Source organism: Abramis brama (genome assembly GCF_963993115.1).
Source record: "Abramis brama genome assembly, chromosome: 3".
Classification (NCBI taxonomy): Eukaryota; Metazoa; Chordata; class Actinopteri; order Cypriniformes; family Leuciscidae; genus Abramis; species Abramis brama.
The window spans coordinates 12,525,359-12,548,179 of NC_139965.1; the positions used below are offsets into that span (position 1 = coordinate 12,525,359).

Below are 22,821 nucleotides of genomic sequence, written 5' to 3' on the forward strand. Positions count from 1 at the left end.
TGTTTGTAGAGTTTAGAAATCAGTGGGAGTGTCACTATTCTTTAACACTGTGTGTCACAGGGGTTTGCTGGATGCTGCAGATACATGCATTGTTGGCTACAAATCACTTGTGTTTCTGTATATCAGTCGTCCCTTCCAGATTCCCTGGTGACTAACTTCAGCGTCTCATTAAACATGAGTTCTGTTGTGCTGACTCTCTTTGGCCAAGCTACAACCGTCCAATCACAGACTGGAAGAAAAAAACACAGCGATTGTTGTGATTGAGTTTGTCAAGTTAATACTGTTAATGGATCTGATACACACGTCTGTTTAGCATGTTATATTAAGAATGATATTTATTTCACATACAAGAATCAAACAGTTTTGGTCAGTTTAATATATATATATATATATATATATATATCTACATTTGGCAATTTGACTATAGAGAAAATAAAAAAATAAAACCGTCATCATAAAATATTTTGTTCAGAAAAAAAGATTGGCATTGTTAAACGAGTAGGCTATAGGTATGAATATAGAAATAACATCTCAACAGATTTCCTGATAACTACGTAACTTCAACAGAACAGCAGATCTTGCTCTCCGGGGAGCTTGAGGTCAGAGGTTAAAGGTTACTGGTATCCAGGAGGCTGGTAGCCCACGTTGCTGGCTTGAGGCGGCTGATTGAAGGCTTGCGGCTGCTGGTGAACTGTGTGTACGGTGGGGTTGATGACCACTAGATTGTGTCGACGAGCCTTCAGCTCTCTGGCCATCTGACACCACACACACACCGTGCAGCAGGTCACCGCGCAGCAGTCGTCCTGAATCGAACCCTTCATGAGAGAAAACACAATAAATGTAATGTGATGTGAAACTGAGGCCTTGTTTACACCTGATATTAAGATGCGTTTTGGTCGATCGGATCACAAGTGGACAAGAGAGACACATTCACGTTTACTGGTGTTTTAATCCGACTCTTCTGTCCACTTTCAACCACTTCTGTCCTGATTTCTTCGAGGGGAGGGTCTATGGGCGGGAAATGTTTGGGTTTTTTCAGATCTTTTTGATCTAATGGCAATGGCGCAATTTACATATGAACACGACAGGAGATGACAGAAAAACACACTCAGCTTTAGTTTCTGCTCTGACAGTCACAAGACCAGCTGATCGCTGTGAGTGTGTGTTAGAAATCAGGAATGGTGAGAGAACATTGTGATTGATATGTTTTTGATCTTCAAACCAAACTTGGGTCTCCAGCCAACAAAGTTTAAATCCCGTCTGTCTAGAGCTCTTCCCATAATGTTACGCATGAGGTCAGTAGACGGAGAGAAGACGGTCTTTTGTGGCTGTTTGAACACATTCGATCACATGAGCGTTTACACTACGAAAGCAATCCGGTCGAATGTATTTTCAACTATTCAGTCAAACCTCAAATGCACATTTTAAAGCTACAGTGTTTTTAAAAAAAATCAAGTTTCTAACAAGTTGTTATATAAGCACTACAACGTTTTTCCGATTCGTAAACATAAACTCACTTCATTTTGGTAGTTTTATTCATCATAGAATCCTGAAAAATGTATCACGGTTTCCATTAAGCAGCACAACTGTTTTTGTTGAAGAATTTCCCTTGTCTCATATAAAAGTCTGAATGCTGTAATGCCCAGCAGAAAATAGGTCACAAGGATAAGAGAATGGAAAAGTACTCAAAAGTCTGTAAATGCAGGTGTTGGGATGCGCTGGCAGAAAAACATGTTTTTTGAGATGTTCCACCAATAGAAGAAGGTTTAGGGAGAGATGTATCTAATGGTGGCAAGGCCACAAGGAGTGACAAAGAAGAGGAGATAAATATGAGGGTTTTCTTATCACCTAGCGATAAGAAAAAGTGTAAGACATGAACACTGGCCATTGTAACCTCAGATGTCCAGACGGCCAGCTGGCTTCTCATTTTGTTGCTTGTCAATAAAGTTAATTCTTCTGACCTGGAACCTTGACTCTGAGAAACTTCTTTGTGACCTGAACCAAGGACTTCGAATTTGCCACAACATTTTCAACATTGATAATAATCAGAAATGTTTCTTGGGCAGCAAATCATCATGTTAGAATGATTTCTGAAGGATCATGTGATCGGCTGGGAGTAATGATGCCGAAAATATATTTATATTAAACAGTAATAATTGTATTACAACATAGTAATTACCCTAATGTGGTATCTCTCTCTCATACTGCTCCTCATGGCGAATGTAATAGGATGCAACATGCCTCCGAAGCAAATCTCCAGCATGGGGAGACAGAGACACTCTCCAAAGTCCTCGCTGGTCTTACACATGAGGCAGTAGCTGCACCATAAACCACAGCAACCTGCCACAGGAACACAGATGTCAACGCACATTGAATTAGTTACGCTTTCAGTTCATCTGAAATCTCACATCCTCAAACCCCAGACAGAAACATGACGCAAATTGATGTTTATTTTACACATTCCTCACGTGTGCTTAACTCTACAGTAGCCTATACTATTCCTCTTTCTCTCTCTCTCTCCACCAAACACTTACAGATGCCCATGTCGTCGCAGCAGTCACACACTCCTGTGCTCCACATGTTTTGCTTGAAGTTATCAGGGGCCAGAATCATGGGTGAATGGACACTTATAGTTGATTGCGCCATGATTATCACTCAGTGATCTGGGAAAACACATGGAAAAATCCACAGACAAGTGAGAATGCTTGTCAATAGATGTATTTATTTATAGAGGCATGTTTTTTAAGCACATATAGATTTATATTTTTCATTTGAATACTACTACTAAAAATAATGATTAGTAGTAATTTGTAGGTGTAGGAGCAGTAAGAAATAATTAAGGTACGACAGCGGTGCTGTAACGTTATGTGAATAAAAGGCTGAAGGGCAAGACTTGCTAGTTAAATTGACTTGTAAATACACAATCCAGCACGGTCTCTCGTACCCTTATTGCTTTTATAAACCTAATATATATATATATATATATATATATATATATATATATATATATATATATATATAATGCTCTCTAAAATAAGTAAATCCCATCCTTCCGCCATAAAAAATAGTCCCTCCCTAACAGTCACAGTAAAGTGATTAAATGGCAAGTGTTCCTTGTATTGCCTCGAAAGGTTTGAGCTCAAATAAAAACACATACTAGGAACTGTTCTTGTGCGCTTTGCCATATATATGTAAGGGATAATGTAGAGCGAGGCGGTTGTTATAGCGAACCCAGACAGACTGATCAGGACGTTCCGTCTCGACTGTTAGAATCCTGCCATGAAAAACAGAGCGTTGGATTCTAGACGCAGGATTCTAACCGTAGAGACAGAACGGACTATTTTCTTTAGCAGAAGCAATACAATCATTTTTAAATCAATATTTTGTCATTGATTTATTTGGTAGGTAGCCATGTAATAAGCGGGATAATGTAGAGCGAGGCGGTTGTTATAGCGAATACAACCCCTTCAGGCTGATTCAAAACTGGTAAATTAGTTTAAATCAGACCTGTTCACTGTACAGACTTCGAGAGTTCGCCTAAGAAGCGGCATTAACCAGTATTACTCGATGAACATACAGTACCATACCTGGCTGAAACAGAAAACTTTGAAATTATATTCCCTCTGCACTTCAGAAACGGTGGGCTTCCTTTCACACACGCACGCACATGCATCAACCGCAATGCATGAGAAGAGTTTTGATTGAAGGCGCAGGAAGTTGAAAACCCCCGTTGTAAATACAACGCACTTAAAAAAATAAAATAAAATAAAAATCATGTACATTTATTCATTTTGTATTTTAGTAATGTATGCATCATAAAATTATACCTTTTTTTGTCCAGAAAGCTTGTTTAATTTCAGTTTGATAATATTTTACTTTTTTCAGATTTATTTGTTTATTTTTGTGGGGTGTTTTTTACGTTTAAATTACTAGATTTGATAAATAAATAAAAAATAAATAGTAATGTAAGCACACATTATTCAAAATAACTCACAATTTCATGCCATTTTAATTCAGCTCAAAATATCTTACATTGGGTGTCTTTACTGACCGCTTGAGGGGGAAAAAATTGCTTTATATCACTATTTGGAGCAAATGAGCTGTTTCGTCGTTTTGTTACTTTTTTTAAATTTCAACCACAAAACTCAAAAAAGTGTGTATTCGTGGTTCAAGTGCGACAAAAGTCCTGCGGTCTTGCACCCCTCTGACGAAAACTTATAGGCCAGGCTACTATGTACAAAAAATCAGATGAGCCTAGAATATGAACACAACGTGTTTAATTATAGCCTACACGTTAAGCATTTTCCTTCCATAGAAAACCATTATAAGAACGCTTAATGTAGCTTAATGCAGATTAGAATGTCCCCTTATTATGTCGAAATAATGAGAAATATTATGTCAAAATGAGATATTATGTCGAAATAACAGATATTATGTCGAAATAACGATATATTATGTTGAAATAATGAGATATTATGTTGAAATAACAACTTAATATCTTGGAATAACAAGATAAGAGTTCTCTTTTTTCCTTCACCATGCGGTTCAGGGCTTCCATAGAATACAGCCTGAATATAATTGCTTCCAGAAATTATTTTTGGGGGTGCTATCGGGGTGCTTTGGTCTTTTTTGGGGTGCTGAAGCACCTGCTAGCCCCTCCCCAGCACCGCCCATGATTATGATTGTAAGCATTATCAATATATCTCAAAAATGTGATGTGCCGTCAAAAGTCCCAGTTGGTCTGTAATATTTTTATGAATGCTAACAATGCAATGTTAAAATTCTGTCAAAAAATGCCCGTCTCAGAGTAGTAAACAGTCGGTTATGGCTCAAGTGAACTAAACAGTAGAGAAAGACAACATGTGTATCAGTATCAGTGTATTGGATCCGTGCATCAGGTCTTAAAGAGACAGCAGCTATAATTATAATTACTATTATTATTTTGTGTTGCCCTGTTTCATCCGGTAAAATAACTTCCTCTAAAGTCTTCCTCTAAATGAAGTCAAGCTATTTAAACAGTAAACATGATTTGAGAGCTTAGTTCGTGTTTGAATGTATGAGGCGCTCCCACGTGGACTTCATAGTTTGTCTTGATCAATGCAAGAGCAAAGAGCTGTATTATATCTGTGTATTAGCTCTTAAAGAGACAGCAGCCTAATATTTCACCTGCTGTCTGTGATTTTAATACCCTGGTTGACACCAGACCCTTCTCAGTTGTAACTGAGAGTGGGGCTAAGGTTCATTCACAGCCCATTTCCAAAGGGGCGTCGCTCAAATGCCTCTGGGCGCATTGGATAGACCTAAAACCAATCAGAGCGATGAAGGAGATGATGTATGCAGAGCTGCCGGCGACCGCTTCGAATTAATTCTTCGTTGTCAGTGCCAATTTGTAAAGCTGAGAGTCCAAGCTTGGTCGCTTCCTTGACCTGATCCTCCATGAGGGCTACCAATGGAGAAATAACCATTACCAGGGGGCTCTCGCTAAGACCCATTCAGTCGGCAAGACCGCAACAACATCTTTTTTAGATATGAAGGCTTCGAGTGTTGTTCTTTGCTCGGCTTTTAACAAAAAGGAAACGTTCAAATCGCTTAAAACAGACGCGATAGCTGATTCGAACGAGTGATATTGCGGATGTTCCACGGCGGCAGCCATCTTTGCTATGTACAAAATCTGCTTCAGCGTCGCTGCGCTCGTCATCGTGTAAAGCCCGCCTCAACGTTTGTGATTGGTGCCTCGATTTGGAAAAATTGGAAATGGGCTTGAATGAATGGGCTCATGGCCAGACGGACTTGCAGAGCAAATCTCAAATTTGCCAGAAGTTCGTCAGGGTTTTCCCAGGCTATGATTTTAATGTTAATCAAACAAAAAAAGGACAAAGAAAAACTGAATAACTTTAGCTTTAACTTTAATAAGGATTAATCCGTTTAATTTGTACAGTGAAGACTATCAAGTTATTTTACATTTGGTTATTCAATGTCTATATCTGAAAACTATCCGTTTTATAATTATTATTATTATACTTTAGTGAGATTACATTTAATTATTATTCACGAGGGTTTTCCAGTTTCAATTTAACCTGAACATGTCACATAAAATGGGACACTTTTTAAACCTGTTCTGATTAATTACTATTTTGTGTTATCATGGCCTAAACCGATACAACAGGTAATGATATTTCTACTATAAATATACAGTGAGGAAAATAAGTATTTGAACACCCTGCTATTTTGCAAGTTCTCCCACTTGGAAATCATGGAGGGGTCTGAAATTGTCATCGTAGGTGCATGTCCACTGTGAGAGACATAATCTAAAAAAAAAAATCCAGAAATCACAATATATGATTTTTTAACTATTTATTTGTATGATACAGCTGCAAATAAGTATTTGAACACCTGTCTATCAGCTAGAATTCTGACCCTCAAAGACCTGTTAGTCTGCCTTTAAAATGTCCACCTCCACTCCATTTATTATCCTAAATTAGATGCACCTGTTTGAGGTCGTTAGCTGCATAAAGACACCTGTCCACCCCATACAATCAGTAAGAATCCAACTACTAACATGGCCAAGACCAAAGAGCTGTCCAAAGACACTAGAGACAAAATTGTACACCTCCACAAGGCTGGAAAGGGCTACGGGGAAATTGCCAAGGAGCTTGGTGAAAAAAGGTCCACTGTTGGAGCAATCATTAGAAAATGGAAGAAGCTAAACATGACTGTCAATCTCCCTCGGACTGGGGCTCCATGCAAGATCTCACCTCGTGGGGTCTCAATGATCCTAAGAAAGGTGAGAAATCAGCCCAGAACTACACGGGAGGAGCTGGTCAATGACCTGAAAAGAGCTGGGACCACCGTTTCCAAGGTTACTGTTGGTAATACACTAAGACGTCATGGTTTGAAATCATGCATGGCACGGAAGGTTCCCCTGCTTAAACAAGCACATGTCAAGGCCCGTCTTAAGTTTGCCAATGACCATTTGGATGATCCAGAGGAGTCATGGGAGAAAGTCATGTGGTCAGATGAGACCAAAATAGAACTTTTTGGTCATAATTCCACTAAACGTGTTTGGAGGAAGAAGAATGATGAGTACCATCCCAAGAACACCATCCCTACTGTGAAGCATGGGGGTGGTAGCATCAACCGCAATTTTTAAAAACCGTAGCAAAAACCGTAGCATTTTTCTGCACATGGGACAGGGCGACTGCACTGTATTAAGGAGAGGATGACCGGGGCCATGTATTGCGAGATTTTGGGGAACAACCTCCTTCCCTCAGTTAGAGCATTGAAGATGGGTCGAGGCTGGGTCTTCCAACATGACAATGACCCGAAGCACACAGCCAGGATAACCAAGGAGTGGCTCTGTAAGAAGCATATCAAGGTTCTGGCATGGCCTAGCCAGTCTCCAGACCTAAACCCAATAGAGAATCTTTGGAGGGAGCTCAAACTCTGTGTTTCTCAGCGACAGCCCAGAAACCTGACTGATCTAGAGAAGATCTGTGTGGAGGAGTGGGCCAAAATCCCTCCTGCAGTGTGTGCAAACCTGGTGAAAAACTACAGGAAACGTTTGACCTCTGTAATTGCAAACAAAGGCTACTGTACCAAATATTAACATTGATTTTCTCAGGTGTTCAAATACTTATTTGCAGCTGTATCATACAAATAAATAGTTAAAAAATCATATATTGTGATTTCTGGATTTTTTTTTTTAGATTATGTCTCTCACAGTGGACATGCGCCTACGATGACAATTTCAGACCCCTCCATGATTTCTAAGTGGGAGAACTTGCAAAATAGCAGGGTGTTCAAATACTTATTTTCCTCACTGTACTTGTTGCTAGCAGACATTAGGTTACATAGACTTTCTAACCCATCTAAAGTTGTTTTACATAATTTGACATTGTAGTTGGACTATGAGCTTAAAATCACTGCCCCACTTTATAAGACTAAACAAAACGAATGAATAGCAGAGCTAAACTGTGTTGAAAGAGCATAATAACATTAAAAGCACACTGGATATTGTTTTAAAGGTTATAGCATCACACAAAAACTCAAAAGCCGGGAGTAAAAACAGTTATCTGTGCATCTACCGAAACCTGTCCCATTTTTGCATAGCTCACATAATCTAAAATGAAGTATATATTGAGCAAATTTTTAGGCAGTTTTATAGCAAGTCTAGACAGGTTTGTGAACAGAGAGGATTTAAATTGCATCACATTGAATGGATACGGCCACGATGTATTATATCCACTACAATCAGAGATCATGGTGAAACTCGAGCCGGATCGAAAGAGAAAAATCCCTTCTCCACCCGTAGGGACGGTCACTTCCTCGCCCCAGCACAGGGAACACAATGCAAATTCCCACACCCTTTATTCTGGTAAAGAGCATCAGATCATAATACGAGGAAGGAAAAAGTGAAGGAAAATCATGGAGCAGAATGGCTGCCAATGTCCACAGGACGACATGAAATGAAAGGACGAAAGTGAGGTCAGGAACTGGATTTTCATATATTTCCCTCCTTATTTTACTTGTAAATACCCTCCAGGTTCTCCAGGATGCAAAACGTTCAGCATAAAGCATTAGACACGGCTGTAAAAACAAGTGCTCTAGAAACCCTCGAGGATATGATTTTTTTTTTAAAGTATTAAGAAGTGCTACTGTCATTTACAATTAAAGCCGCAGTGCCTGAACACGCATAAACTAACACTAAAGGAGAAACATTACACGTCTAGACAACTTTGTTGATGTGTAAAAGCTCATTTAAAAGCAAAAACATAAAAAAAATACTCTTACAAAAAGTCACGAGATACAGGAACAGTTCAGAAATGCAATACCACATAAAACAAGTGATGCAAATATTTGCAGAAGTGTAGAAAACGGTGTACTTGCCCAAAGCCTGGTCTTCAGAGGGTGTGTGTGTGTGTATGTGAGAGACGTTTGTGTTGACGCTCTGCTGTTCACAGGGGGGAGGAAACCAAAAAGCCATCATGACCACAGGTGAGCACGTCACACACACACACTTCCTTCACCATCATCAGTGCAGCGCAATAGAAGAAAAACAGGTGCATTTCTATTGTGATCAAGCAATTAAAAGACACTTACAATCATTAGACATTGTTATTCATCCTGAATACAAACCAGTTAACAATGACATTTAGAAAAGTTGATATTATGATCATGTAATGCTATACATGTAATATATATGCATGCATCTTCTTCACAGTGTTTGCATGCTTTAGACACTGTTTATCATGGTGCACTGAGGTTCATAATAAATCTTAAAACCCTCACTCATCATTGTGTGTGTTGTATATGCTCAGGTTGGATGGTTTGCTTTGTCCATCCGAAGACAAAAAACACTGGCATGTTTTTATTTATAAATCTATCCTGGGTCTACTTCCGTCATATCTTTATACCTACATCTGTGAACAGTATGTTTGCTATAATTATTCTTACTGTCTGTTCCAGTGGTACGTACTGGCAGAGGTGGACAGTAACAAAGGACATTTACTTGGGTAGGCTACTGTACTTGACTACACTTTTTGAGTATCTGTACTTTACTTATTATTTTTTTTACTTTAACTTCACTACAGTAAATTTGAAAGACAAATATTGTACTTTTTACTCCACTACAATTTTGTCAAGGTCCTTGGGTAGAATAAAGCAATAAGCCCCGCAAAGCCGTGTTTTATAAATAAAATATTTAAATAAAATAAATATTAAAAGGAATATTTTTTTATTTATTTTGTGTATTTTTTGTTATTCTTTTTTGTTTATTTACCCCCTTTAGCTGTTCTAAATTCACTGTAAAACACGGCTTTTACAAGGGGCTTATTGCTTTTATAAAACGGTTACTCCATAAAAATATTAATTTTAATATTTATTTTATTCATAAAATAAACACCAGCAACAAAAAAATATGTAAGGGATAATGTAGAGCGAGATTAATCTGATTAATTCGGTTTGGGAGTATAGATAAAAGCCCGCCCGCACTTACAATTGATTGGTTGGGTCCTTCCTTACACACGCTTCGTAAGGCACACTAGCACACACACGCAAGGTCTCTCGCTCCCTCTCTCTCTTTTCACGTTCTTCTCCCGGTAGACGTAGAATCCACAGCTAGATCAATGAGCATAGAAGCCCTATGATTACAACGAACGACCATCATTTGAAGTGTCACACAGTTCTGAAATTATCGTACATTATAGGATTTTTTTTTTTCATTATTGATCGTACATCGTACAGAGGTCAAAATTATCGTACAAATACGATAATTATCGTACGTCTGGCAACACTGAAACGGACTATTTTCTTCAGCGGAAGCAATACAATCGTTTTTAAATCAATAAACTCCATGTTGAAACTTAGTGAGCTGGTTTCATTGGACAGTTTTAAACGATTTGGAGAATGAAACATCGGGCTGTAGATGTTTTAACTAGTTATGTATTGATATTGAAATTTGGATTGGATTTGCTTGTGTGTGTATATGTGCATGTATTAATGGATGTTAGGCTATCTGTTAAACTCAAACGAGCTGTGTCTGTCAGCCAGAACGCTCTTGTAAAATAGATTCTAAATCTCAATGTGCTTCTTTTCCTAGTAAATTAAAGGTTATAATAATAACAATAATATGAAAAGTTATTTGTAAAAAGGTAGTCTATTATTTGCATAGTAACCCCCCCACACACATCCTGGAACAGAACCGGTTTGCAGGGACTGAGCAGAATAAAGGATTGCTAAACAAATGCGTAACGCAAAGTGTAAACACTGCTGTGTGATGATGAATCAGTAAACACACAGACTGAGCCGATCGGCTCCGGTAACAAAACATTGTCAATCGCATGTGACGTCTGAAGCCGGGATCAGGTTCTGAACCTCTATTATGAGTTTTAGCATTTATACACGCAAACACAATCCCTATTATAATTCCTCTTAATGAAGTCAAGCTATTTAAAAAGTAGCCTAAACATTAGCGAACTTTAACAAAAGAGCTTAGTTTGCATTGGATGTACGAGGCGCTCCCACATGGACTTCATGGTTCGTCTTGGTCAATGCATTACCTAACATTACATTAATCTAGCATAAAAACTAGGTAGTTTTAAACATGACCAAAAGCATTATTTAACTATGCCCAGCATTTTGGTCATAATCTTGTAAATTAATGATTTCCCTCCTAATAAATGTGTTTTTTTTTTAAAGAAGAAAACTGCCCCCTCCCCCAAAAAATGACATAATTTGGTGAAAAGACAATTAATGAACTGTCAATCAAAGCTAAACAACTCAACTAATTGATATATACATATATACATACATATATATAGACACAGTGTTGGGGGTAATGTATTGCAAGTAACTTGAGTTATGTAATCAGATTACTTTTTCCATGTAACTAGTAATGCATTACTTTTTAAATTACAACTATAAGATACTGTTTCAAATAAGCAATGCAAGATACTTGTTTTCCCATGTATTGACTTGAATGATTGAGAGTAAATGTCAAGACGTTGCGCATGACATGAGGGTTTACTGTAGTTCAAGAGTAAATGTGAGAATGAATTTATCTCACTTGCACAAAACGGTGTTCCTCAAAATGAATAAAAACAGTAAAATTGAAACTCAGAATATTACGTAATACGGATTACATAATACAAATATATGTATTCAGCAATGTCTTTGCTGATGACTTTCGAAAAGGCCTTTATATTTGCCAAAAATAGAACTTTTATGGGATTTTTTGGTTATTAGCCCTCTGGTACTGTTCGTGTGTCGGTCAAAAATGATTGAGTTTGTTTTATTTCAATGAAATGATTGTAAAAAAAAAAAAAAAAAAAAAAAAAAAAAAACTCAAATTGAGGGGAGTGATTTATTTAGGCCGGTTCACTGCATTTCGTTGCTTTGTACTTGTGACATGCAATGACAATAAAGTTGAATTCTATTCTATTCTATAACAGCAGTTAATACTATTTAGTCTGATGATCATTTACTTTTTACTGATCACTTGCTGAAAAAAAAAAAAAAAAAAAAAAGATACATTGCTTCTTTAAGCATTGCACAGGTGTTTTGTACCTTCTTTTTTGGAAAGAGCCCATAACAAACCAGATTGCAGAGAAAAGACAAGAAAAACTGCACACAGGTGTCATTCCAGAAATAATTTATTTCACTTCCATTTTAATCTTTTTTGTTTTTCAATGATGTGGAAAGTACAACCAAAAAAAAAAGAAAAGAAAAGAAAAGGAAAAAAAGGCCCTTTGAGAACAGGAACTGAGATGACCAAATAAAGTGAAGCAACGGTCCCTTCCCCTTTACCCATGACTACCGTTTGACTGGCTTCTCTGCCACCCCAGCAGAGACAGAAGAGGCCCAAACTTCATTCCACCAAACTGGAGTGCATTACATTACAATGCTCTCGGATGCACGTGTGTGTGTGTGTGAGTGTGAACTAAAGCATCAGACTCGGTGTTACAGGCTTCATCTTCTCAGAAAGCCTTCTAGACCATCCACACCAGACTGGAAGCTGTCAAGAGTGTGTGTGTGTGTGTGTTTCTTTCCACGCTCACACACATCCTGCCTTCCTTCCACCAGAAGCTTCGCTGGGGAAACACATGTTGAAAACCTAGAGATTAATCAACACTGTGAACCTGCCAGCTAGTTCATTTACGTGTCTCTCTCTAGTTCTGTGTTTGGACACTTGTGCCACTTTCCCTCCATTTCAACTGAAGAGACCGAATCCATTCGGGATTCTCATGGGTTGTCTCTCGGATCATGTGACGCTCCTCTCAATTTATATGCTCATAACGTACAATCGGGGACACACTCGTACACACAAACACACATTAAACGGCTTTCAAATAACGCCTTGACCTTGGACAAACATCCTAATTTCATGTTTGGCATTAATCTTTCTTATTCTGCATAATCCTATCATTTCCTCACACAAAATAAAACACCAAACAAACAGGAACCATCTACCTCATCTCATGGACAACGCAAATGTTAAGGAAAAACAGAAAATACTCAAGTTTTTTTTTCTTTTTTTTTTTTCTAATTCAAGGCACAATGTCTCTCCGTCTTGCCCTTAAACTCAGAGTACCACAGACTCAGCTGTCAATCACTCGCGAAAGGCTCCGCCTTCAACCCGTCGCCTCTCCGCTAGCTCCGCCCTCGTTTAGCTAACACTGTTTCAGAGATGCGTCTGTTCGGGAGTGTTTTCACAGTCCCACACCAGTGAGTACAAACAAAACAAAAACAAATAATGACAGCAACGACAACAGAAAAAAAAAAAAAGAAAAAAAAAAGAAAAGAAAAAAAATCTAAAATAAAACCCAAATAGTCACGTCCTGTTTTCTGTGTTATGTCAGAAATTTAAGTCATATCCATCAGCTCATTTTTGGCAAGCTTGTCTTAAATATGCACTAAGTACTGATAGATAGGATAAACATACACCGTTATGTGTGGTTTTAAGTAGATGCGTTCGTCATTTTTTTTGTATCATTTTCTTCTCATAGACTTGTATGAACAAGGATTTTAGTCGATTTTCATTCGTCAGTTTAAAGGTTTACGTGAATGCAAGCAGGAACAGAGTTTGCCGTGGTGTCTTGCTTTAGACGTGGGCGAGATGAGTTTTACGAGACGCCGTTCACCAGGGCCACGGCCCCCCCGGCCGATGCCACGCCGTTACTCGGGGAGCGCTTGGAGGGAGTCAGCTCTTCCTTACTCACGCTAGTCCCGTTTTCCTGATGGAGAGACAATGAGATGCAGTTGAAGACTCTGTTCTGTGCATAATCCTCATGAAATTGTCCTTTTACAGACGTTTACATAACGTTTCATGATGGTGGCACAGCTGCTCTACACACACACACACACACTCTTGTACATCTATCTTTATGAGGACATTCATTGACAATGAAATCTCTAGCCGCTTACCCTGACCTTACCCATCACAACTAAATGCCTAACCCGACCCCTGACCCTAAACCTACCCTTAACCTCATTATAACCTGAACCCTAAAACCAAGTCTTGACCCTCAAACAGGCCTTTAAAGGCTCTCAGAAACTGAGGACCAGCCAAAATGTCCTCACTTTACTCTCTTTGTCCTCACTCCAATGGTCTAACACTCAAACTGGTCCTCACAAAGATAGCTGTACACATACACACAGGCATTTATTGAAATAGGCGCTTCAGAGTGAAGTGGTATATATATATATATACACACATTTGTTAGATGCAATTAATAATTAATCGATTTGATTTTCAGTAAAAATAAAATAAAAAAAGTGCTTCAACTTAAACTTATTTCAGTTTATTGCCATCACAACATTTCTAATTTTCATATAGTTCATGTTTTTCAACTAATGTTTACAATTTTACTTTATTTCAGCTTCATTAACAGTAACGTTTTTAATAGTTTTAGTTTTAGTTAATAACCCCGATAATAACCATAATAATTATCAACATTGCTAAATTGTGCAGCCCTACAAGACATACCTGGAACTTTTAACTTTATTTAAACAATAATAATAATAATATTAATAGCAACAATATGCTGAGGGGTGTGTTTAGTGTTGTAGTTTTGGCAGACCTTGGGATGGGACACGAGCTGCATCGCCGCCTCCTTCCCTGGGAGATTCTGTCTGCTCTGGGAATCGGCACGAGAGATGAAGTCAGCAACAGAAACTATATCAGCACAGAGAGAAATAGATGGGGGAAAAAAACAGCAAGAGATCAAACAAGTGGAGCAAACCCATAACCTACAGCATGAAAACAGATCTTACATGTGGACCATGACTGTGAAATTAACATCAGCAAAATGCACAATCTAAAGATGAACATCGTGATGTGGCGAGACCCAGGCAGACGGGCAGCGATTATGGCTAAAATTTTAATAAAATTTTAATAAGGAATAAATTTGATTAAAATGTTAAATTATAGAGACAAACAAATTAATTTAATAAATATTAAAATTGTAATGGCAAATAAGTTTCAAGATAACAAAAAATAAATCTCTAAAAATAAAGTGTAAAATCTAAAGTAGCGTATGTAACAAATGAAGTTTGTGAAGATCAGAGTACAGAGAAAGAACGGCCCAAAAGAAGATGTGTATGTGTATATGTGTGTGTGTGTATGTGTGCATGTGTGTATGTGTGTGTGTGTGTGTGTGTATATGTGTGTATGTTTATGTATGTGTGTGTGTTTACACATTGCCCAGAGTGATAGAGAAAACTGACATCGCCTCTGTCATCGTGACAAGAGAGACACATTCATGAAGGTATAGGCGAAGGTACAAGTTTCATTTGATTATTTGATCAGACATATGTGATTCATCTTCTAATAACCTTTTAATGGCTTCCTTGGAATGATTTGTGTTATCTACTTCTGTGGCGGGTCATATTTGGCGTGTATGTGTGTGTGACGCCCTCTGGTGTTCAGAGGGATATGTGGTGTGCTGAGAGATGTGACGAGATCTCGACTAAATTGTGATGAGATTTCCCGTCGAGTGAAAAGCGGTCTCGCGATATCGCCATGGTTAAGTGAGGGTGAAATAAGCACAGAATATGCCACCGCTTCACTCACATTCCCCTCAACTGTCGTTTTGCTGTTTTTATAAAAAATAAAAACCATTATAAACGAATGTAAAAGTCTGCTCTGCTCATCCAGCACGAGTTGCCATCACAATCAGTGCAGCAGAAATCACAGTTCACTGATCACGTGATGGCGGATGATTTGTTGCGCAACAGAGCCTAAACATCGGATAAATGTCCTACCTTGTAGAATGCGCGCTCAGCACCGCTGCTCCCTGTACACAGAGTACGATACGTGCGATCGCGCATTTGAAAGTGAAAGTAAAACACGAGCTCCCTGATGTGCGCAAAATAGGCTGCTGCGCATAGATAGATATAGATAGATATATCTATCTATCTATCTATCTATATATATATATATATATATATACACACACACACATACATATATATACATATATATACACACACATACACATGTTAGATGCAATTAATCGATTTGACATAAAAGAAATGAATACAACTCCAATAACAAGAACATACACCACATATCATACCAGCAAATACTTTAACAGGCCTGTTAAAAAAAATACAATAAAATACTACAAAACAACCAAAATATGAGTCCTGGTGCAAGATTGAATCTGGTCAGCAACACAATCTCACCCAGTCCTCCTCTCTACCATCCTGTCACTAAATCTGCATAATAGAGGAAAATAATCCTAAAAGTTTGATGAAATGTGCAATCTGACGATTCTCTTTCTTTAGTCCTTTCCTCCTGCATCTTGACCCCTTCCCACTCTCTCACCTGTGTCACCCGGCTGTCTGTCCCGGCTGGTGGATCCTCCCTCGGGACGGTTGCCACGGTTACGGCGCCGGCGGCTCCTGTTGCGGCGCTGGGGCCGGCCTTCCTCTTCTGGGAGAAATGATGAGACAGAAAGCATGAGAGGCAAGGGGGCCAATCTTCTGAGGCAGTTCTACGAAATTAAATCAAGCAAATTTCCCAAAGGCTTTCCTAATGTGGATTCTTTTTTTATATAACAGTTTTTGCAAGAGTGCAGAATTCAGTGAGTTTGCGCTTTAGAGTTTGACAGCCTTAGTGATTATAAAGGGAGGCCCTTCTCTTGCCACTTGTTTATTACTAATTCACAATCTGAACACAAGTTTAGTTTTTCATGCTAAGTACAACACAAAATGTTTCTTGAGCAGCAAATCATCATATGAGAATGATTTCTGAAGGATCATGTGACACTGAAGACTGGAGTAATGATGCTGAAAATTCAGCTTTTGATCACAGGAATAAATTACATTTTACAATATAAAATAGTTATATTACAATGTAATAATATTTCACAATATCACTGTTTTTACTGTATTTTTTATCAAATAAATCCAGCCTTGGTGACTTATTTCTACACAAAAAAAGGAAACCCTTAACAAAAAAAACAAAAAAAAAGTCAACTACATGAATAATAAAAAAAAAACCACTAAAACATTTACTTATCTTACAGTTTTTCTTGATTGCTTAAACACTATAACCAGGCTTTTGAACTAAAATTTCAAAACCATAACGCCGTTTATCAAAAAGCACACTCATTTCCCTAAACTATAAACACTATTCCCCTGTTTTGACATCAGATTTGTTGAACTGTCACTGCAAAACTCTACACACAAATCCCTTCATTTCTCATTGCCTACACCATGTTGTCATTTAGAAAGCACTAGCATTCAATATTGTTCACTCAAGTCAGCACAGCTTCAGCTCAGTTAGACACAATTACCCAAGTGGAAACACTAAGAGTCAAAATTGATCACACACCAATGAGAACCTTCAATACAGGGGTTTTCAAAGTGTGGGGCGCCAAAGCATGCCAGGGGAGGCGCGGAGAGTGATACAAATTATAGCCTAATAATTAGTTTAAATTAATGAATTAAAAAAGTTAAATTGTTATTATTTTGAAAATAAGGCCTCGTTTAGACTGCAGTCTTGATGCCCAATTCTGATTTGTTACCTTTATCCGATTTTTTTGACCGTCCGTTTACACGTTCTTTCAACTGTATCCGATTCATGCGTTTACACTTGCCATACTATCTGAAGCATCGCGCATGCTTGAAGGGTTAACTTTTCTCTTGCACAGCTGGACGAATGCGAAATATGCTTGATGCTAGCTCTGCGATATATGCAGAGTTCGCCAAACATCACCATGATTTTGAGGTGGAGGACGACGAAAAGTGCCATCATTGCAGCCTGTTCATATGCTTCAGTTATTGTGCGAGAGAGATCTCAGGACTGGTGGGAGCATATTGTGTTTAAATATTGGCTTTAACGAGAAGCATCGGGTCCGAAATTTTAGTATGAGCAAGCCAACCTTTGATATGTTGTGTCAACGTTTGTCCACATTCTTCTCCTACGACGACACAACGTTTCGTCGGGCCATCTGTCCCTTTACAGATGTGCGTCAGGGTTTCTTTCGTCATTAAACCACGGAGATGTTGCCTAATGCCTCAGAAAATCAGATCTGCCTGTTTACATGACAGTCGCATTGGCACATATCTGATTTATATCTGATTTATTTCCACATATGAATGAGGCCTGAAACCGATCTCGAAATATCCGAATGCATGCGTTTTCCTGTTTACACATTCATAGAACACATCCAATATGTCACATGTGAGCAAAAAAATCGGAATTGGGTCACATTTCACTGAGAGTGTAAACGAGGCCTAACTGCACTTTTCAGCACTTCATGTTAACACAAACAATGATAAAAGTGAGGAGTTAAGAGTCTGACATTGCTGTGTGTGCGTGTGTGTGTTTGCCATTGGGTAAGTTGTGTCAAAAGGGAGGCCCACTGTCTTAGACTTTGAAAACCCCTGCTTCAATAGATAGATAAAAGGGCCAGAGTTAGTTCATTGGGTTTTGGAACAATGGATCCAGAAAGACATTAAGAAAGAGGATGAGGACACTGGAGTTGGAGGAGGGGGAGGAAGAGGTGAGGGAAGAGGAAGAGCAGTAAGGAGTGGAGGAAGAGGTGAAGGAAGAGGATGAGGACACTGGAGTGGAGGAGGAGGAGGAAGAGGTGAAGGAAGAGGAGGAGGACACTGGAGTGGAGGAGGAGGAGGAAGAGGTGAGGGAAGAGGAAGAGCAGTAGAGAGTGGAGGAAGAGGTGAGAGAAGAGGAAGAGCAGTGGAGTGGAGGAAGAGGTGAGAAGAGGAAGAGCAGTAGAGAGTGGAGGAAGAGGTGAAGGAAGAGGAAGAGCAGTAGAGAGTGGAGGAAGAGGTGAAGGAAGAGGATGAGGACACGAGTGGAGGAGGAGGAGGAAGAGGTGAGGGAAGAGGAAGAGCAGTAGAGAGTGGAGGAAGAGGTGAGAGAAGAGGAAGAGGTGAGAGAAGAGGAAGGGCAGTAGAGTGGAGGAAGAGGTGAGAAGAGGAAGAGCAGTAGAGTGGAGGAAGAGGTGAGAGAAGAGGAAGAGCAGTAGAGAGTGGAGGAAGAGGTGAAGGAAGAGGAAGAGCAGTAGAGTGGAGGAAGAGGTGAGAGAAGAGGAAGAGCAGTAGAGAGTGGAGGAAGAGGTGAAGGAAGAGGAAGAGCAGTAGAGTGGAGGAAGAGGTGAGAGAAGAGGAAGAGCAGTAGAGTGGAGGAAGAGGTGAGAGAAGAGGAAGAGCAGTAGAGAGTGGAGGAAGAGGTGAGAGAAGAGGAAGAGCAGTAGAGAGTGGAGGAAGAGGTGAAGGAAGAGGAAGAGCAGTAGAGTGGAGGAAGAGGTGAGAGAAGAGGAAGAGCAGTAGAGAGTGGAGGAAGAGGTGAGAGAAGAGGAAGAGCAGTAGAGAGTGGAGGAAGAGGTGAGAGAAGAGGAAGAGCAGTAGAGAGTGGAGGAAGAGGTGAGAAGAGGAAGAGCAGTAGAGAGTGGAGGAAGAGGTGAAGGAAGAGGATGAGGACACTGGAGTGGAGGAGGAGGAGGAAGAGGTGAGGGAAGAGGAAGAGCAGTAGAGAGTGGAGGAAGAGGTGAAGGAAGAGGAAGAGCAGTAGAGAGTGGAGGAAGAGGTGAGAGAAGAGGAAGAGCAGTAGAGAGTGGAGGAAGAGGTGAGAGAAGAGGAAGAGCAGAGGAAGAGCAGTAGAGAGTGGAGGAAGAGGTGAGAGAAGAGGAAGAGCAGTAGAGAGTGGAGGAAGAGGTGAAGGAAGAGGTGAAGGAAGAGGATGAGGACACTGGAGTGGAGGAGGAGGAGGAAGAGGTGAGAAGAGGAAGAGCAGTAGAGAGTGGAGGAAGAGGTGAAGGAAGAGGATGAGGACACTGGAGTGGAGGAGGAGGAGGAAGAGGTGAGGGAAGAGGAAGAGCAGTAGAGAGTGGAGGAAGAGGTGAAGGAAGAGGAAGAGCAGTAGAGTGGAGGAAGAGGTGAAGGAAGAGGAAGAGCAGTAGAGAGTGGAGGAAGAGGTGAGAGAAGAGGAAGAGCAGTAGAGAGTGGAGGAAGAGGTGAGAAGAGGAAGAGCAGTAGAGAGTGGAGGAAGAGGTGAAGGAAGAGGATGAGGACACTGGAGTGGAGGAGGAGGAGGAAGAGGTGAGGGAAGAGGAAGAGCAGTAGAGAGTGGAGGAAGAGGTGAAGGAAGAGGAAGAGCAGTAGAGTGGAGGAAGAGGTGAAGGAAGAGGAAGAGCAGTAGAGAGTGGAGGAAGAGGTGAGAGAAGAGGAAGAGCAGTAGAGAGTGGAGGAAGAGGTGAAGGAAGAGGAAGAGCAGTAGAGAGTGGAGGAAGAGGTGAGAAGAGGAAGAGCAGTAGAGAGTGGAGGAAGAGGTGAAGGAAGAGGATGAGGACACTGGAGTGGAGGAGGAGGAGGAAGAGGTGAGGGAAGAGGAAGAGCAGTAGAGAGTGGAGGAAGAGGTGAAGGAAGAGGAAGAGCAGTAGAGTGGAGGAAGAGGTGAAGGAAGAGGATGAGGAAGGTGAAGGTGAAGGGGAAGGCCAAAGAGACAAGCAGTGCCACTCTAGTTGCCCATGTCTTTGTCCATGGTATGACTATGAGGGAGTTTGGGCAACGAGAACAGCCACACTCGAGTCGCTTCACCGTCGCCTCGATTATAAGAACCTTCATGGAGAAAAACAGGTACAGTAGATGTTCATCATGTGAAAAGGTCTGTGAGCGGGGGAACCACAAGCAACAGAACTTACCAGTTTTGGAAATGTTGTTTTGAATTTATTGCACCAGTGTGTAAGACTATGTTGCAGTGTGTGTGTTTGTGCGGGCTTGTGTGTGATGTCTGAGGGCAAAGTTTGTTTTTTCAGCAAGAGTGAATGGTTATGAGTGTAGAGCTTCATTCTGACCTGAAAATAGGATGTTTGGGGAATTAGGTGAGACATAATGGATTTGCGTTTACTTCAACATTTACATTATTATAACCAGAGAAGTTGAATCAGCTGGATTTTGATTGCTTGGTTGTAACGCATTTAAAGCCTGATAACGACATCTATAACTGCATAGTGAAAGAGGAAGTAGGTCAGTTGACCACATTAGTGTCAACACCTCGCCACACGCTTCAAAAACACAACCCTAAAACAAAAACAGCACCGTTGAGAAGAAAACTAGCGAGGTGATGGTGAATAACCACAAAAGAACAAATCTACTGAGATTCACAGAAAACACTGTTTTGCTTCTGCATATCACTGACATTAGGAGTGTGACGACGTGCCACGAGATATAAAGATATTTAAACGTGCACGATATCAGCATGACTGAGTTGAGTTTGGCAAAACCTGTTACAATGCTGATATTATACTGTTCTGTCTTTTACTGCATATGATAAATCATACTCAAAGTAGAACCGAAGTGGCATTCATTACAAAATTATTAGTGCATCGCTGTGACAATTCCTCAAATTAAAAACCAGAAGTGGCACGTTCAACGGACGAGAATCCAACCGTATCGTCTCGTGAGCTAAGTGTATCGTCACACCATAACTGACATCATTAGACTAAAGTTGGTAAAGGAGAAACCCATAAGAAAAGTTAATACTGCTATGCAAACACAGGGTCAGATTATGTGAGCTCAAATGTTCTTCTTAAGGCGAGACACGGCAGGCAAAAACATTGATTTTTCATGCAGTGGTCAGTTTTGAGATTTTGGGCTAGTTTACTCCTTCAATATGTGTTCTTTTTTAAGCTGCTATAAAGAAAACATTGAAAATATACATTAAGATGTTTATTTTATTACATTTTGTTTACTTGCGGCAGTAAGTTTCTCCCGAATTTACCAAGAAGTTAGCATTCCAACGCGACACGCCGAGATCCGTCTGTTTACTGAAGTCCATCATGACCGGTGTCGTTGTAAAGCTCTGTAAAGCTTAGCAGTATTCTGAAGATATTGTCAGAGGGATTTGTTAATAAATCATTCCTGGCCTGATTTATGTGACATTTTAATAAAAAAAATATGGCGAAAATCGATTTTTTAAGGCTATGGAATCCGTGTATCATTCGTTCAGTCGTTTTTTATTTAATATTGAAAGTAGAAAAAATGAGAAAACAGTTCCTTTTTCGATTTTTTTTTTTTTCCAAAAAAAATGAAAAACAAGAATTCAGCTTGATTTTTCATTTTTCGTTCTGAGGTAGAAAAATGAATAAACAGCTTGATATTCGATTTCTACACGTGGGCGGGAATGAAACGCCCCTTTCCTCTGATTTGTCAGCCAAAGATCAAACTGTCCCATCATCAGTTCTTCCTCAGTTCTGCACTGCAGAATAAGATTCCTCCGTTGTGTGGATTCTTAACACGTTTATTGCAACTTTTTCATATTTTTTCCATCAACCAGACTAACGAATGGTTCGACACAACCCGTACTGGGGAATAGACTTCGTTTTTTTGAAAAAAAAAAGAAAAAAGAAAAAAAAAAAAAAAAAATTTGAAAAAGGAACTGTTTTCAATTTTTCTACTTTCAATATTACATAAAAAGCGACTGAACGAATGATACACAGATTCTATGGACAGTATATTTTGATTTCCTAGGTAATGAAAGAATATATCCTGAAATCCCTATGATTTTTTTTTCATCTTGTGTGTAAACAAAATGAAAAAATAATTTTGCACCTGGCTTTATCATATGTTCAGATCTATCTACTGAAAATATATGCAAAATCATGCATATTTAATGAGATAATGCCTAATTTGCATAATTAAACATACAAATTTCTAAAACTTGTAATACATTTTTTTTATATATACTTGTGGAAGTAATCAACTGAGGAAGTTTCATGGTGATATCTATTATTTTAAATTTTTACCCTATTCACCTGTAGTGTCTCGCCTTAACTCAACCTGTGCGCATCAAGA

General features: G+C 39.4%; 2 protein-coding genes across 4 annotated transcripts in view; both read right to left on the reverse strand.

Annotated features, from left to right (window-relative positions):
* Positions 1 to 308: 308 nt before the first annotated feature.
* ponzr6 (plac8 onzin related protein 6) lies at positions 309 to 9,030 on the reverse strand. 2 transcript variants are annotated; one of them, XM_084110077.1, is made up of 5 exons: positions 8,887 to 8,918; positions 3,588 to 3,746; positions 2,535 to 2,663; positions 2,180 to 2,340; positions 309 to 815 (listed from the first exon to the last, which is right to left on the reverse strand). In XM_084110077.1, exons 3-5 carry the CDS (start codon positions 2,644 to 2,646, stop codon positions 615 to 617), a joined length of 474 nt encoding a protein of 157 aa, XP_083966203.1. In that variant the 5' UTR covers positions 2,647 to 2,663; positions 3,588 to 3,746; positions 8,887 to 8,918; the 3' UTR covers positions 309 to 614. The 2 variants fall into 2 exon arrangements, with proteins under 2 accessions (XP_083966203.1, XP_083966202.1); XM_084110076.1 differs by lacking the exon at positions 3,588 to 3,746 and having other exon boundaries at positions 8,887 to 9,030.
* Positions 9,031 to 12,131: 3,101 nt separating this feature from the next.
* The window catches only part of fxr2 (FMR1 autosomal homolog 2), a 30,808-nt gene continuing 20,118 nt past the window's right edge, over positions 12,132 to 22,821 (reverse strand). For both annotated transcript variants that reach the window (XM_084110074.1, XM_084110073.1), the window contains exons 15-17: positions 16,325 to 16,432; positions 14,577 to 14,671; positions 12,132 to 13,730 (exon numbers count right to left, since the gene is read on the reverse strand). In XM_084110074.1, coding sequence (XP_083966200.1) covers positions 13,620 to 13,730; positions 14,577 to 14,671; positions 16,325 to 16,432 — 314 coding nt within the window. In that variant the 3' untranslated portion in view covers positions 12,132 to 13,619. The remainder of the gene's footprint in view (positions 13,731 to 14,576; positions 14,672 to 16,324; positions 16,433 to 22,821) is intronic.

Excerpts from the sequence above, each read along its gene's own strand:
- ponzr6 (XM_084110076.1), bottom strand. The coding sequence starts at position 2,646 with ATGGCGCAATCAACTATAAGTGTCCATTCACCCATGATTCTGGCCCCT. Across the intron at positions 2,341-2,534 it reads CTGCGACGACATGGGCATCT|GTTGCTGTGGTTTATGGTGC; the intron begins GTAAGTGTTTGG and ends TTCCTGTGGCAG. Across the intron at positions 816-2,179 it reads GAGAGAGATACCACATTAGG|GGTTCGATTCAGGACGACTG; the intron begins GTAATTACTATG and ends TCTCTCATGAAG.